Genomic DNA, 16,107 nt, shown 5'->3' on the forward strand with positions numbered 1-16,107 from the left:
GTAATGTTTCTTCGTTTTTGACACCATAAAACATATCACGGCTGGTAGCGTATGGTTGTTTTTGAAGACAAATATGGTAAACATCTGAAAGAAAAGCTTTGGAACTGTAAAAAAGGTTCCATCAAATTGTATGGTGTGCGAATTTTCAAGTTCACTCTTCATGGTATCGCTGGAGAGAAGGATGGCACACACACTTCCTTCGCACTCAACATTCCGTTGATAGTAGGTGTTAAACCCGCTTTGCATCAAGGAATCAATAAAGTCTTCTATCGTTTTAGGGACTTTGGGCACTGTAGAAGCTCTTCTTTTTGACATCGAGCTTTCCATTTCCTTGAATGAAATACTTGCACCAAAGGGGTTACTTCTCGTTTCGTTATCGAAAAGTTCACGCAAACTTCCTGTTTCATTCTCAGCTTTCCTTTTGAGAGCGCTTTTCAAAGCAACAACTTCAGCTTGATACAATGTCTCATCATGGTTATGAGGTTTCGTAACCAATATACTCAATGACGATGCATCAAAAGTACCCGCACCTTTGCAGTTATTTGATTTGTACAAAGTACATCGCACGTACATCTTTCCATTTCGACTGTAATTTAACAAATATCGAAAGCCTTCGTGTACGTAAATATTGGAACCACGCCTTTGGCCTTCTTCAATTTTAACACTCATTATCAGTAAAGCACACGATTATAATAGCAAGCAAAAAATACTTTCAAAACTAATCTGAAACAAGCAATAACAGTTGAAACAAGCAAATCGATTGAAGCTGAACGTTTCGTACAATATTTTCCGACACACCTAAAATACGACAACCAAAATTAGAGTGATCTAGCCTAAGTCTGCTTTTTTTCGTGGTTACTGGTCGAGCGGTCGTATCTGCATGCTGCTGATATAGGGTTAGGTTAGGCGGATAGTTGCAAAAAACGCTGTTCGAATAACGAAGTTATCCAGACATTCGTCTGAAATTCGCAGCTCTTACCAAATCCTTGATTCGTAATACATGAAGAATCACTGCAGTTTAGTCTGTAGGTGCCAAAACGAAATGCTCTCAAATAATTTCTATTAATTTCCAACGTTTCCACTCAAAAAGACAGTAGCCTTGCAATAGACAAATTCGAAATAAACTATATCAAATTGAGATTGGTATTTAAAGACAAAGAAAAAGAGAGATTTCGAATAGTTGTGGCAAACACCTACAACGAGCTTAAATCTGAAAGATAGAACTAAACTATTACTGTTTATATTCATGCCATAAATGAAGCTGCACTAAAAGTGCGAATACATGCTATGGCAATGCTCACATCAAGCTACTAAACTGATCAAATAAATTGAAGGATGGATGGAAAGCGCCGTTTGCGCCGTTCACTTTCGACTGCGCTTAGAAAGCAGTGGCCCATATCTTTACTAAATACATAAAAGTTCCGTTGAACAACAAAACACAGACATCATAGCGAGAGGGCAAGAAAGTCGCTGTCCCATGATTCCACAGGATTCGTATCGAAAGTTTAAAACAGCGCCACTCTGGCGACAAATGTAGGAGACCTAAACATGACGTTGCCAAGACAAATATTTACGCAATATCTACGTAACATTAAAATCAGAGAGAAAGCATTACAACCTTCCCGAACCGACGATGTGTTTGTAACAACTCCACTGTTGTTTTCTTACTACAATAATTGACGAAAACTAATCGCTTAATTCAGTGGTTCCCAACCTTTTTTAACCGGTGGACCCTTTCAGTCGTTATTCAAATCTAAATTCCCCCCCTATAAATTTAGTTTGTTAAAAACTCGTTTACATTAATATTTTAATCTAAGTCTTGGAAAATAAACTAAACTTTCGCTAGTAATAAGCTTTTTAGCCTGTACGCCTAATATTCCTTTTCATACTAAAATAATTTAATTAATGAAGAACGGTGCTAAAAAGTATTTTATTCAAAGAATACACTCAATCAAAATACAGTATAAGAGTCAATGCATTTAACAGTCTGTGTGAAGCTTGTGATTTGTTGTTTTGACAACTAATGAATGTGGTGGAAGAATAGTGGAAAGAGCACAACGAATATCATTCTCCACGTCTAATCTGTTTCGCTCTTTTGTTTTCATTTCCAAGAGTTGAAAAACCTGATTCGCATAGATAAGTGAAAGCAAACGGGAGGATATTTCGAATAGCTTTCTCTGCCACTTTGGGATAGAAATTACACATTAATGGCCAAAATCTAGTGATTAATTTTTCTCTGAATAAGTCTTTTGCGCAAGAAACCGTTTTGAGTTGTAAAATTTCATCCTGCAATTTATCTGGAAGGTTTTTCATCAACAATGTGAATGAATTTCCTATTAAATCAAGCTCATCGTCATAAACTTCAGAAAAATATCGAATGAATTCCAGTTCTAATGCTGTGAGATGTTGCAAATCAATTCTTTTTCCAACTCTGGAAAAACTTGTTCTTTGCCGTCAACAAGCAGCACCGATGACAATTCTTTAAACATGGCAACATTTGTTTGTTTGTTTGTTTTATTATCTTTATCCTGCATTGCGGGAAAGCGGACTTGAGCGCTATGCATCGGTGTACGCCTTCCGACGTACACCTGACCCACGCTGCAGCCGACTGCAATGTCTGTTTCCGTTGTCTACTCTATTTATGACTTAAATTTAGTACTACCCATTACTCGAAATCGATCACTGGGTAGAGGCAATTATCGTAAAGTTTCTTGCCCAGAGAAACAACAGAAAGTGCGGGTGGCTGGAGTCGAACACGCAGGCTCTCGACTGCGAGCCCAACGCGCTAACCACTCGGCCACTCCTGCCGACCAAAGCATCTTTAAGTGCTGAGCGGTACTGGCATCTGCTTCTTGAAGGGCCACATGTTCAATTGTTCATTCTAACTTGAACATGTTACCATGTTTAAAGAATCATCATCGACTTTAAAGAATTGTTCATTCTAACTTTTCTCTTTCAATTATCAAGCTTGCTGGTGAAAACTACCAAAGCATCTTTAAGTGCTGAGCGGTACTGGCATCTGCTTCTTGAAGGGCCACCCAAGCCAGGATGGTCGAAAGGTAGAGGCCAGACAAAACGTAGTCCCCCTCGACCAGGACAGCAGAGCCTTCTAGTATCTTAAGACAACTCCTAATAACAGTGACATTAATCAATCACTCACTTCCAACCTGCCTTGAGCCAGCATGGAAGCAGTAGGCCTACAGCTTGTAAATTCACATGGTAGCCTACCAATATCTCAATGACTCAAAGATACAGATAACCCATGTTGAATTGTTGATGCGCAATCTGCTTTGAACGGAGATGGCGATTGGATATATACCGTATACTAGTGTTTTTCCCTTGCATTTTCAGATTTAGTTAATTCAATGGACCAAACAAATAAGCAAGTAACCTAATCCATTTGTCATCATTCAGCAATGCAACAAATTCCAATTTTAGTTAAAGGTCAAAAAATAATTTAAGCTCGTCTATGAGCTCAAACACTCGTTTGGTTACGTTTCCTCTTGAAAGCCATCGAGTATTTGAATGAAAAAGAAGTAGGCCTACGTGATGGCCTGCATCCATGTCAGTGCACAGTTGCTTAAATAATCGGAAGTTAATCTAATAATAATTTCCTCTTTAACACTCTAGTGTAGGCCAACTTACGAGGCTTAAAAAGGTTTACATTTCCTAAAACCAAATTCCCCCCTAAAAATTGCAAAATTCCCCCCCCTAGTGGGGAATTCACCCCCGGTTGGGAACCACTGGCCTAATTAGTAGGGCTAGGGCCTATCATATGGCGACAAAACCCTGCGAATAACAAGAGATTAAATGTAGCCTACTTTTGTTTTATATCTGCTAATTTGATTTTGATATTATGCAGTCGGTTTTGATATTAGGCAGTCGGTTTTGATATTAGTCGGTCGGTTTTGATATTAGTCAGTCGATTTTGATATTATTCTGTTGGTTTTGATATTAGGCAGTCGGTTTTGATATTAGTCAGTCGATTTTGATATTACTCAGTTGATTTTGATATTATGCAATCAGTTTTGATATTAGGCAATCAGTTTTGATATTAATCCGTCGGTTTTGATATTGAGCAATCGATTTTGATATTAGGCAGTCGGTTTTGATATTGGTCAGTCGATTTTGATATTAGTCAGTCGGTTTTGATATTAAGCAGTCGGTTTTGATATTAGTCAGTCGGTTTTGATATTATTCAGACGGTTTTGATATTATTCAGTCGGTTTTGATATTATTCAGTCGATTTTGACATTATTCAGTCGATTTTGATATTAGGCAGTCGATTTTGATATTATTCAGTCGATTTTGATATTAGTCAGTCGATTTTGTTATTAGTCAGTCGGTTTTGATATTCTTCAGTCGAATTTGATATTATTCAGTCGGTTTTGATATTAGTCAGTCGGTTTTGTTATTAGTCAGTCGGTTTTGATATTCTTCAGTCGATTTTGATATTAGTCCGTCAGTTTTGATATAAGTGAACTGATTATTTCAATCATGTGTTGATATTGGTGATGTGATGGCAACGATGCTGAGATGGTATTCATATTGCGATGATACTGTTGTGGTGGTGATACAACTACTAGGATGGTATTGACACGTGGCTGATATAAGTAACGTTTAGGTTACGTTCCTTCATTGATATTGCTATGGTGTAGCTCCACGGCTGCGTTTGTGATTAATACTACGGATTTGATATTATTCAGTTGCTGTTTTCAGTCTGTTGTTGGTACTAATGGTGGAGTCCCTCGAAATAGCTGGCAGCCATGGCCGCCTGAACTTTCATTAATGGCCGCCAATACCGACCTGTCAGGCAGCCACAGATGGCTGCCTATAAAATTCGTACGAAAGATTATATCTATTTTGGATTTTTCTCTTGTTTCAGCGCCGCCAAAAACAAGACATCAAACAGCGTTAAGACTACTACCTTAATTACATGTCGTGCTACGTCTTATGTACTACGTAACGGGAGGGCAAATGTTGCGCAAATTTTATGGCAAATGTTTTTCATAAAAAAAATTGTTGGAATTTAAATTCTTGTACTTCAGTTGGCTGTGCAAATGGTTCATCGTTCTACCAAGCATTTTTTGGTTCATCAGAAACTTACTTTTAGAATTTAAATTTTCTCAATAATTAAGATAACCAACTGATTGAAATATAAAAAATAAGCAGAGAAATTGAATATTTTTTGTTCCAAATCCAGTATTTAGGTTATTGTTGATAAAAACAAAATATAGTTGAACATCATTACTAAACATGGAGGGTAATATTTTTAATTCAATTGAAAAGCAACTTGATTCATATACTAAAGGGGTTTTGACCAGTAATAGGTGGTCAAAACTGCCCGGTTTAAACCGATCAACCCTGCACCGCACAAATCTTTACTGCACCAGTTTAAGTTAATATCACAAAACTCAAGAAGCAGAATACGTTTCGGTATAAGAAAATCACTAAATATGCAATAGACATATGTTTAATTCCGAAGTAATTACACGGTTTGGTTAAAGAGTAAACACATGTCGTTATTCAAGTTTTACCATTCCATAAATCTTACGTCTTCTTTGTGACGTACTAGCCTACCACGTTTAGATAAATAAACTAAACGTTTCATGCGTCCCAAAACAGAATCTTTGCGCACATAAGTAGAATTTGAAAAACCAACACAAAACACGCCGTGTGCTCTTTAAAGATCCAGGTTTGACAGACTCGCACATGAATCTAACTCCTTATGTACATTACGTGATATGACAGTTGCCCAATACTATTCTGACACGCCAAAAGTCTTCCTAGGCCTGATTAGAACACCGAAATTATTTTATTTCACCTGTGACGAAAACTCATTTAGTTACTTGCTTGACCTATCAAAATCATTATTTTTTCTATAAGGTTTGATATTGAATTTATCTAAGGTATAATATAACATAAATTGAAATCAAAAATAACTAACCCCTAGCCTACTTCGTAAACTTTCAAGGATCGATTATAAGACCTCAAACACCAAAATCCTTCCAACTCTACAGCAGTTTTCCTGGGTGTGGGACCCTTTGGACTGGAGTCCAACTTCTAAAAATTGAAAGCACAGCTAATCTGCTTACTCTGCCATCTTTCAAAATCAACCGCAAATTCTGAACCTCATGTCTGCCACTCAGTACAATAAAACGGATAAGATGGTGGGGTTAAGATCAATTTTAATAGGCTACTTGCATAACGGAAAAAGCTATCTGGCATCTTTGAAATTGACTTTTAGTGAAGTGAGCGAGGAGAACTATTTTCCTTTCAAGGAGCCAGCTCGCTAAACCTCTTCGGTTTTGAAATTCACGTGCTTGCGTTCAATAAACGCTATTATTTGTACACTAACTCAACGTCACTTCTGAAGGCGATTCGAAATAACTTCATTGACATGCAGCTCAGTGTGTTAAAACAGCTGCTCACTGCAGTCGACCGCGGATATAACTAATTTATAACTGATGGCTTTTTTCTTCGTCCGTCGCAAGATGAGATTTGTGTTCTTTCACTTTTCTTGCGATTAAATCGACTTAGCAAGCGGCTGAGGTTAAATGTTGTGGTCGGATGCATGAGCTCTGGCAGCAAACTTTGTAAATAAACTGAAAAAATTCTAAACAAAATAGATAATTACTTTCTGCTGACGCACAAAACGATGCACAATGGCAATCCAAAAACAGGTAAGCACATTCAACTACTTACATGTTATACACAATATACAGCTATGGTTTTTTGGTATACTGCATAGTGCATATTGAAGACTAAGGCAACTGCTCTATTCCCTTTTATAAGTTTCAGTTTTGCTGATAATGCTTGTTAAGTTTCAGTTATCGATGCAGAACCTCTTTGTGGTCGGATTGTAAGTAGCTATCTGTGACACGTTTCGTTGCAAAGCACGTCTGCCGTGAACTGTTCATGCGATATCGCGTGTGTTAAAAACAACGGCTTCGCAAGAAATGAAACGGAAAATTGGGGTTTTGACAATAGATCGATCAGCAAAACAACCTTACCCTGAAGTAGCTGTTTAGCGTTTTGAAACGATAACCCCGTTGCAGATAGTCAACTGAGACACTTTGCTTATGCAATCATGAAAGCTTCGTAGAACAAACATTATGTGTGCGTTGAAAGTGCTTTGGCGGCACCTTACGTTCAATACACAGACACAAAATGAAACGAATTGGGAAAACTTAAAAAACTTGCTGTAAAAATTGTTATTTTACATGGTGACGCAACAGCTGCCATGTATTTGTTCATAACATTGATATTCAGTTGATGGGCAGCTATCAGTACTGAACCTTATTAGAATTTCAAGCAATGTGCTGTCACCAGACAGCAGTGCATAATGCTTTGGTCTAATTTGGATAACTGTGTAGTAACTAGTATTGCTCTTGTCACGACAGTATAAAGCCAATGAAGTAGCAATCGCAGAAACTTTATTAAAGAAATATCAGAAAATGAAATTTAAAGTGTATTATATAATGCAATTAGTGCATAGCCTACCCTACCTACCTTAACAACAAACCTGTCATTTTCTACATTGCTTCAACGTCTGAAGACATGAAAAGGACTGATTTGTTGGCTGGGTGAAACAAAAAGATGTATCGCAATACGACTATTCAATGGTAAAAGATCAATGACGGAAGAACTGAGCAAAACTGATCGCGCACAAAAGCAATGGCTGAAGTTCTGGAAAACTTAATAAAAATTACAAAAGCACAGTGCAAGTTTATTGAAAGGATTTACAGAAGCTTTTCGAATTTGTAGTCATCAAAGTGTCATATTACAACATGTTCATACAAACATATGGTAAAACTGTACATAGGTAATATTTTTCCTATGTTTAAGTGCAAAGTCGAATGCTTACAACAAAAGAAAGCAAGTTGCCTACTGCCAATATGCACATAGTAGGAATTAATTTTGCAACAAGCATCAAGGACAAATAAGTTGTGTCTAGGGATGGGCAAAATAGAATAATTAGCTATTCTAGAATATTCTAGAATACTGAAACCGAATATAGAATACAGATATGTATTCTAGAATAATTGACAGTTTTTACCATCGACACATTTTAATGATTTTTATGACTTTACAAAAACAATGAACATCACAAAAATTGCTTACCGCAGTGTAACTTTCACCAGTCAAACGAGATCTCAACTTGGTGGCAGTTAAACCTGCACTTGAAAAACATCTCTCTGAAGAAGCAGATGTAGCAGGTACACAAAAATATTTTGAAACTAACTGACAGAAACAAGAAAATTGGTTTTTGTTTTGCTTTCCATCAAACAAGGGCGTTTTGAAGAGATGTAGTGAATGCTTTCAACAACGTGAGATATGTATCTATTTCTGAAGCAGGGGAAACCAAATTTGCTGATTCATCTTCACTACTGCAAGCAGCATCTTCAATCCCACAGCTCAACAAGTCGTCCATGTCACTGTACTGGCATGTACGGTATTACAGGCCCGTAGCCAGCCGGGGGGCCTCGCCCCCCCACCTAAAAATTGTTGCCCCCTGGCAAAATCCCAACATTCTCGAGCAACAGCTACAATTATAATGATTTTGTCCATTTAAATTTTTTCGGCCCCCCCTAAAAAAAATTGCCCCCCCCCCTTGCTCTGCGACAGTACAGTAAAGATGATGAACTGTTTTATTTTGATCAACGACGCACGAGTACAAAATAATTGACACGGCGAGAAGAACACAATAAACATAGCCAGGTCAGAGACTTTAAAGAACCGGCCTGCCACGCCCCGTGGAGGCGGGGAGCGGCGATGCACCCGGAAGGGAAGTCCACCAGCTTAGGTCGCGGGGGAGTCTAGGTACCTGTGGAAGGAAAGTGTGGATCGAGAATTTTGTGCGACTCGTCCGCAAAAGTTAGAATGGCGGAACGGGCCAGGGAGACGGGCTTTGCTTTCTGCAAACGCAAAAAGGTCAGCTCACGACGGACCGGGCGACAGACGTTTTATAAAGCCAGGCAGCGCCCACGTCTCCATCACGTGACCGTAACACAGGTTTTTTTTTTTTTTTCTTCGCGCAACGCTCAGAGTTCAAGATGGATACCACTACATCTTGCAGGTTACATCTTGCAGGTGTACCGAGCCCACGATGTTGGGTAGCTTAGCGAAGGCAAGTCGACTCTTGTATTCTACCAGAAACAACTTAGGTTTGTGGTACCGAAATAGAGAAAAATCCTGAAAGCGGATTAAGCTGTTTCATACCACACTTCCGCAAGACTGTGAGGACTACAAAGCGCTTGACAAGAAAGATCTCTTTAATGCGAACAATGAAACTCGTGCGTTTTTCCGACGCCGCATCGCACTGAATCGATAAACAATTCTACTTTCGCTGCAGCGAATTCGTTGCGATCAAACGGACTAGTACGAAGTAGATCGTTAAAGCGGTTTCAATTATCCGATTTCATATGCATTTTGAAACCGGTTAGACTCTACAACCGGTTATTCTATATTCGGTATTCTATTTTGCCCATCCCTAGTTGTGTCTAGTTTCGACATACAGGTGATCAAGATGACATGGACATTCTATCTTCCCATCAGTACCAATGGCGACATAAGCTGAGAGAAGCAAAACCCGTGATTGATGCTTTCCACTAAAACAATACAGACTTGAAGCCGGACATTCTCTTTTGAAGCAACACTGTTTGACTTAAACAGTCTCTCAACCAGTACCACAGGCCACAAACACCTACCCTACATGGGAGGGTGTCAGCTCACCGCAGTTTTAAAAGGTTTTGCTGGCAGACTGTGAGATGCTGGCCCCTCAATACTAATTACAAGTGCTTTAGCTTACGCCCAGGCTAGGGTGCATCATCTCCCCCTTATTTTTTAAATCAAAGTTGTGCCATTGAGAAATGGTGTCCATTTTAGGTCAGATTCAGCCAAAAAAATTATGGAGGTTGTGGGACCCCCCCTACCACCACCTCCGCAACCCCCCAAATCCGCTTCACTAAAATCGCAATAACTCAAAAACTAAACAAGATAGACAAATGGTGTTTGGTATCAACATCATCGCAACTACTTGATTTAATTCAAATCTGCCAAAAAATTTGCAGTTTTATGTGAATTTTAATTTTTGATTTTGTGACAGGGTTCGTATGTTCATGTGTAATACAAAAATATTTGAAAATCAATCAATTTTTGAAATATCATTTGCTATAAAATATCTGATTTTGTGATAACTGGCCTAATAAAGTTAGTTCATAGCCAATTTGTATTATTTTAATGTTGTCATACAAGTTTTTGCATTATTTCCATCTTGGTGTAAAGCAAGCCTGCTGTTATTTGCTGCCATACCCAGTTTCCAATTGAACAGATACAGATACACATACACAACACACACTGATAGAGTGAAATATATCAACACATTGCATATCTTTTCAGCTTTTTGGTGTCCTTAGGTTGTAAAACCAAGCATTTTCTGGCATTATTTGGATCCATCACTTTTTCCGCCTCCATAGATAGCAATGAAAGCTTTATTGCATAAATCACTTTAGCCATCCATCGAGCTTTATGAATTTGAATGGCTTGTGTGGGAGGGGGAGGGGGGTTTGAAAACTAAAAAGAAGTAGTTGTAAAAGCTCTTCATAGTCCGCCCTAGGGATATCACTGCTATCATTTTTTGTCAGCAGTTGAGCAGCAAGGTCTGTAGCATCTTTTCTTTGTTTATTTAGGAAATCTATTCCACTGGTTGAAATGCACTCGGCTTCACTGAAATAAGGAGGAAAAGATAAATTATCTTGAGAAACATGGCTAAAGAAACTTCGAAAGTTTTTAAATATTGTGATCTCTGGAAACTTGGATGTTTCAATTTGCAGTGCATCAAAAACACTGCCAGCAATAAGTTCGCCAATGTGCTTTCTGCAGGCACACCATAACAGTGGTTTGCTTAACCGGTCTTGCAGTTCCACACAACCTCCTGACCACAGACCAGTGTTTGTAGATGTAGTGTCAAACACCATACTTATGGCCCCATCTATAGAGCACTTCCATTCACATAACAAGTCACAAGCGAAGTCACTGATAATGCTACCAGCGGACCGACCAACTTTGGGGCTGAAGGATGGCACATCAAGAAGTTTTGTTTGATGACCATCTGATACTAAAATAGGCATAACTTCAACCTTTTTGTATTTGTTGTTAAATTCTGGAATGAGTTTAGAATCCCAATGTATGTTATACAACAAGGGTGGTGTCCAATTTTCCTTGATGGTTTCCGCTATGTTAGCATTTGTTTTTCTTTTGTATCGATCACAAGAAGCATATGACAGTGTAAATTTTGATAGTAACTGTGTGCCAGTCAATTCTTCTTTCCCACTTCCCAGTGTATGTTGATTCCATTATGATGCTCTGTAGAAAAGCTGAAGCAGATGCTGGAGAAATACCGCACCTTGTCATAGTTTCAACAACTGAATTTCTTGACAGGATATCATAAGGCACCTCAAGCAGTGCACCAGTTTTTAACTTTCTCCTGTGAACCTCTGGTGCTGTGCTACAGCTGGGCACATCGTCCTCAGAGCTTGCACCATCAGTTGATGATGATGAGCATGGAATATTCTCTGATGGGACCATTTCAAACTCGCTTCTTGTTGCAGCAGTTGTAGCATTCTTCCTTTGAACTGGTTTGGCCTCCTTTTGTTGTTTTTGATGAATTTTTACTAAATTTGATCTGTCATAACTTCCAAGAGTTGCTGTTCGATCTCCCAACATTGAAGTCAAAAACAGTCTATCTTCTTCATATGTAAATGATTTTGAAAGTGCATCAGGAGTTGTAATAATGAAAGTTTTGTTCAAGAAAGTTTCATGTTGTTTCAAATGATGCTTGAATTTTTCAGTTTTCCGTAATGTTGATTTTGTTTTTCTTGTTGAGTTATCTTTTTTTACATATTGAATTAACTTCTTTTTTGCTGCTAGGTCTGTAATGAGTCTGTCTTCCAAATTTGCTTTGGCGTAATATACTTTCACTTGAGCTGTAGTACAGCTTCTGCACTTTCCCATTGACTTAGCTTTGTAAACTGCTGGTGGTACTTCATGCATCGAATTACTTGCTTGTTTGTTGGAAGTTAAGCTCCTTTCAAAACTGCATCCTCAAATGATATTTTGCCACCAAGCTTGTTGTTATCATCATATAATGCTCTATTAGAAGTCATACAACTTGCAACAAAATAAACAAAAGTGTGCTCTAGAAATTAACAAGATTGATAGCCGTGCTTAATTACAGTACGGGTACTTATCCCTGTAATAGAATAAGTTCAAATGTTATGAATATATTGAGAATGACTGGAATACTTTTGAGCAGTCTTAAATTTAACCAGCCAGAAATCTACAAGCGACTGGAAAAGTCAACATGAAGATTGATTTTCATTTTTTTCGTATTACACATGAACATACAAAACCTGTCACAAAATTGAAAATTAAAATTCACATAAAACTGCAAATTTTTTGGCAGATTTGAATTAAATCAAGTAGTTGCGATGATGTTGATACCAAACACCATTTGTCTATCTTGTTTAGTTTTTGAGTTATTGCGATTTTAGTGAAGCGGATTTGGGGGGTTGCGGAGGTGGTGGAAGGGGGGGTCCCACAACCCCCATAATTTTTTTGGCTGAATCTGACCTAAAATGGACACCATTTCTCAATGGCACAACTTTGATTTAAAAAATAAGGGGGAGATGATGCACCCAAGCCCAGGCCCATGTTGAGTAGCCTACTGTGCTGCAACTTGATGCAGAAGAACCCACACTGGCCTTGTCAAGGCTCCAAACAATAATGGGTCCATGTCTTTTAGGTGCAGACGGTTAGGCGCCAGTCAAATAGGCATGCACAATCGCACACAGTAGCGTCAGGATATTTAGGTGCGATAGTTCATATCCTGACGCCACAGTCTGCGAGCCTATTTGACCGGCGCCTAACTGTCTGCACTTAAAAGACATGCTCCCACAGCAATTGCCTGCAACCTATAAATGAAGCATGCATCACATACGTTTGATATGAGAGAGTGAAAGTGTGCATTGTGCAAGATAAGCAAGGCACTCAATGACATGTTTGAGAGTGGACACACCTTTCGTGGTCATTTATACTGAATTTTTAACTCCTGAGCAAAAATATAACAAAGTGATCCCATCATTCTTACAACAAGCAAAATGAAACAAAAATCCCAAAAACCAGCAAACAAAAAGATGTATATACAACTGTTTGATATATAAGTCACTGAAATCACTGGGAAATGACAACAAACATCAATCTGTTGAAAATACAACACTACCTTGTACATGTATATATATCTTAAAGTATTACTATCAGCAAAAAAAGTTTGAAGACAATTAAGTAAAAAGCCACTTAAAATGATTCCATCTTTCATCAATCTTTTATGACAAAAATCCAAACATATAATAGTAATTACAATCTGAAAACATTGTGGCCTACTGGTACATCCAAAACTGTAACTACCCGTATAAAATGATCACCTTAACTTAAAATCTGATAAAAAATCACAAATAAAAAACCAATCAGCATGATAGGCTAAATCAGGATAGGCCTATATCAAAGTCAATATGCCATGTCCCATAATAACTTGTCCACCATGATAGTTCAGTTGGTTATCGTGTAACTTTGTGAATAAAAAAACTTCAAGATCAAGCGGTACTGGTTCGAGTCTCGGGGTGTGCGCTTGAGTAATGCATTTTAAGAACTGCTCTTCATTCAGCGGCACCTAGTGGATGGAATAATTCCCCGGCAACAACACTTCAACAATCAGAAAAACTTTACTCTGTCAATCTTGGTTACCAGCTTTTTGTCAAAACCCTCTATAAGAATACGAAACTACCAGGAATAACCTATCAAGGCTTTGTCAGTCTGAGGATAAAGATTCAAAACCAAACCAACTTAGAAATCAAATAATTACTTACACGGTTCTCAAAGCTAGGTAGCCAACTAACAGCTAAACAAATATCAATATAACAAATCAGTGAATTTTGATGTAACTTTTTCGCTTACCACTTTCAGGCTGATCTCCTTTCTTTGCTGGTGTATTTCCCATGACTGTATTATTAGCCTACTCTAAACTGAAGATACTTTGTTCAAAAACAATCAGTGCGTTTTTACAATAAATTGATCAAAAAGTTCTGGTAAAAGATAAATTGCAAGAAGGGTTAATTTATATTCTTACACAGTTGCTTGTGAGAAATTTTATCCTCAGACTGAAAAAGCTTCAGGGAGAGCTTAACCTTGGCAGTTTCACATATGTGTAGACTGTAGAGGCTTTAAACTAGTGATACAGGCCTTGTTACCAGGATTGACAGAGTAAAATTACTGGTTGTTGAAGTAGCCTATTGTTGCCTGTATGCTTTTTCATCCACTCGATGCCACTGAATGGAGAGCAGTTTTTGAATGCGATTCTTAAGCACACACCCTGAAAGTCGAACCAGTGCTGTTTCATCTTGCAGTTTCTTTGTGAACAATGTTGAGCACTCAACCAGCTGAGCTATCAAGGCAGACATTTACGTGGTTATTATTATTTTTGTTATTATATTTCTTGCTGTTTCAGATTTTTTTTACAACAATTTATTAGTCCATAAAAGGAAGTTGAATTTTTTGCACAGGTAACCAGTAGCCAATGAGCTATCATGTCTTCTAAATACCAAAAATTGTTGACTAGAAATTTACATGTCCCAAAATGGACCAACATTGAACTACGCTATGAAAAAAGCCTTAAATGAGTGAGTTTACACTTTACAAACATATTTTGAATCAGGAATCAGAGGTCTGGTTCTGTTTTATTTATGGCAGCTGCATTTTAATGGAATAAGACAACAGTGTTGCCAGATAACGCCAGAGAGTTGTCTTAGCATAAAGTCTCCAAGAGCAAAGCAAAAAAGCTAAAGGCAGCTCAATGACCACTAATTAAGGGTAGGCAAAGCCGACGCATCTATTAAGCAAAGTAGGCGGTCGACTAGGACGCAAAACTGTTTTTTGTTTCAGTTTTTTTTAACTAAGACGTTTTTGTGCTTCGAATATTATCGCACAACCTAAATTCACTTATAGCTTATATGCTTGAAGCCTAATATCATCATCATCATTTTCAGCCTGTGAGAGCCCACTGCAGAGCGTAAGCCTTCCCCTTTTCATGCCAATTTACATAATTATGTGCTAGTTGGTACCAATTGGTTGTATTGCATTGTTTGTCAATGTCGTCCTTCCATCTCACTTTTGGTTTTCATTTCTTTCTTTTGGTTTCTCGTGGTGTCCATGTTGTTAATTTTTTAGTCCATCTATTGTCCTGATATCTTGCTACGGTATATGACCTGCCCAGGACCATTTTAGTTTCTTGATTGTGCTTAAAATATCTCGTAATTTCGTTTGGTTTCTGATCCATTCGGCAGTCTATTTATCTCGCCATGTTAAACCCATCATGATTCGTTCATGTGCTCTCATGTATGAAGCCTAATATAGGCTACCTTTACTACAGGGGTTCCCAACCTGGGGGCCATGGCCCCCAACTGGTCGATGAACCTTTTTCAAGGGGGCTATTAAAAATTTTGAAAAATAACAGTTTTTTTAATTTATCATCTCTAAGTCCACTCCAACAATGCCCACTTGGGAGATTTGATGTAAGAATTCAATTCAATTTATTTTTCATTGCTGGCGCCAGGGATTCATAGTATGGCTAGACTATGAATCCCTGGCTGGCGCAAACATCAATCAATCATTTTATTTTTCGCTTAAGGTCCACCATCAACATGTAGAGAACAGCAAAGTAAACACACGAATTTGGCACCAACAAAAGGGAAAGATGGCAAAACTAAAAGGTTTAAAATATGCAATAACAGTGTTTAGATGTCACTGTTTTTAATTTGCACAGCCACCAAGTATTTCCCTGACATACCAGATCAAGCTGCTATACTAGTAAAAGATCCTTTGCGTTGTCCTGTGACTAATATTCCAGACATAAACGGAAACGATGGTGCGCAAAGCGAACTCTGGAAGCTGCAAGAAGAGATGGCAACCTGAATGAGCTTTGAGAAAGATAGTTTGACCACATTTTGGGCAAAACTAAGCAAATCGCACCCTAAGCTTAATGAAATTTTTATG

General features: G+C 38.1%; 1 protein-coding gene across 1 annotated transcript in view; it reads right to left on the bottom strand.

Moving 5' to 3' along the window:
- The window catches only part of LOC145781111 (cAMP-dependent protein kinase catalytic subunit alpha-like), a 36,139-nt gene extending 21,997 nt beyond the window's left edge, over positions 1-14,142 (bottom strand). The window contains exon 1 of the mRNA XM_082592885.1: positions 14,014-14,142. Within this exon, the coding sequence (XP_082449011.1) occupies positions 14,014-14,056 (43 nt within the window). The 5' untranslated portion in view covers positions 14,057-14,142. The remainder of the gene's footprint in view (positions 1-14,013) is intronic.
- Positions 14,143-16,107: the final 1,965 nt, after the last annotated feature.

Source organism: Aplidium turbinatum, chromosome 1, assembly GCF_918807975.1.
Source record: "Aplidium turbinatum chromosome 1, kaAplTurb1.1, whole genome shotgun sequence".
In the NCBI taxonomy this organism is placed as follows: Eukaryota; Metazoa; Chordata; class Ascidiacea; order Aplousobranchia; family Polyclinidae; genus Aplidium; species Aplidium turbinatum.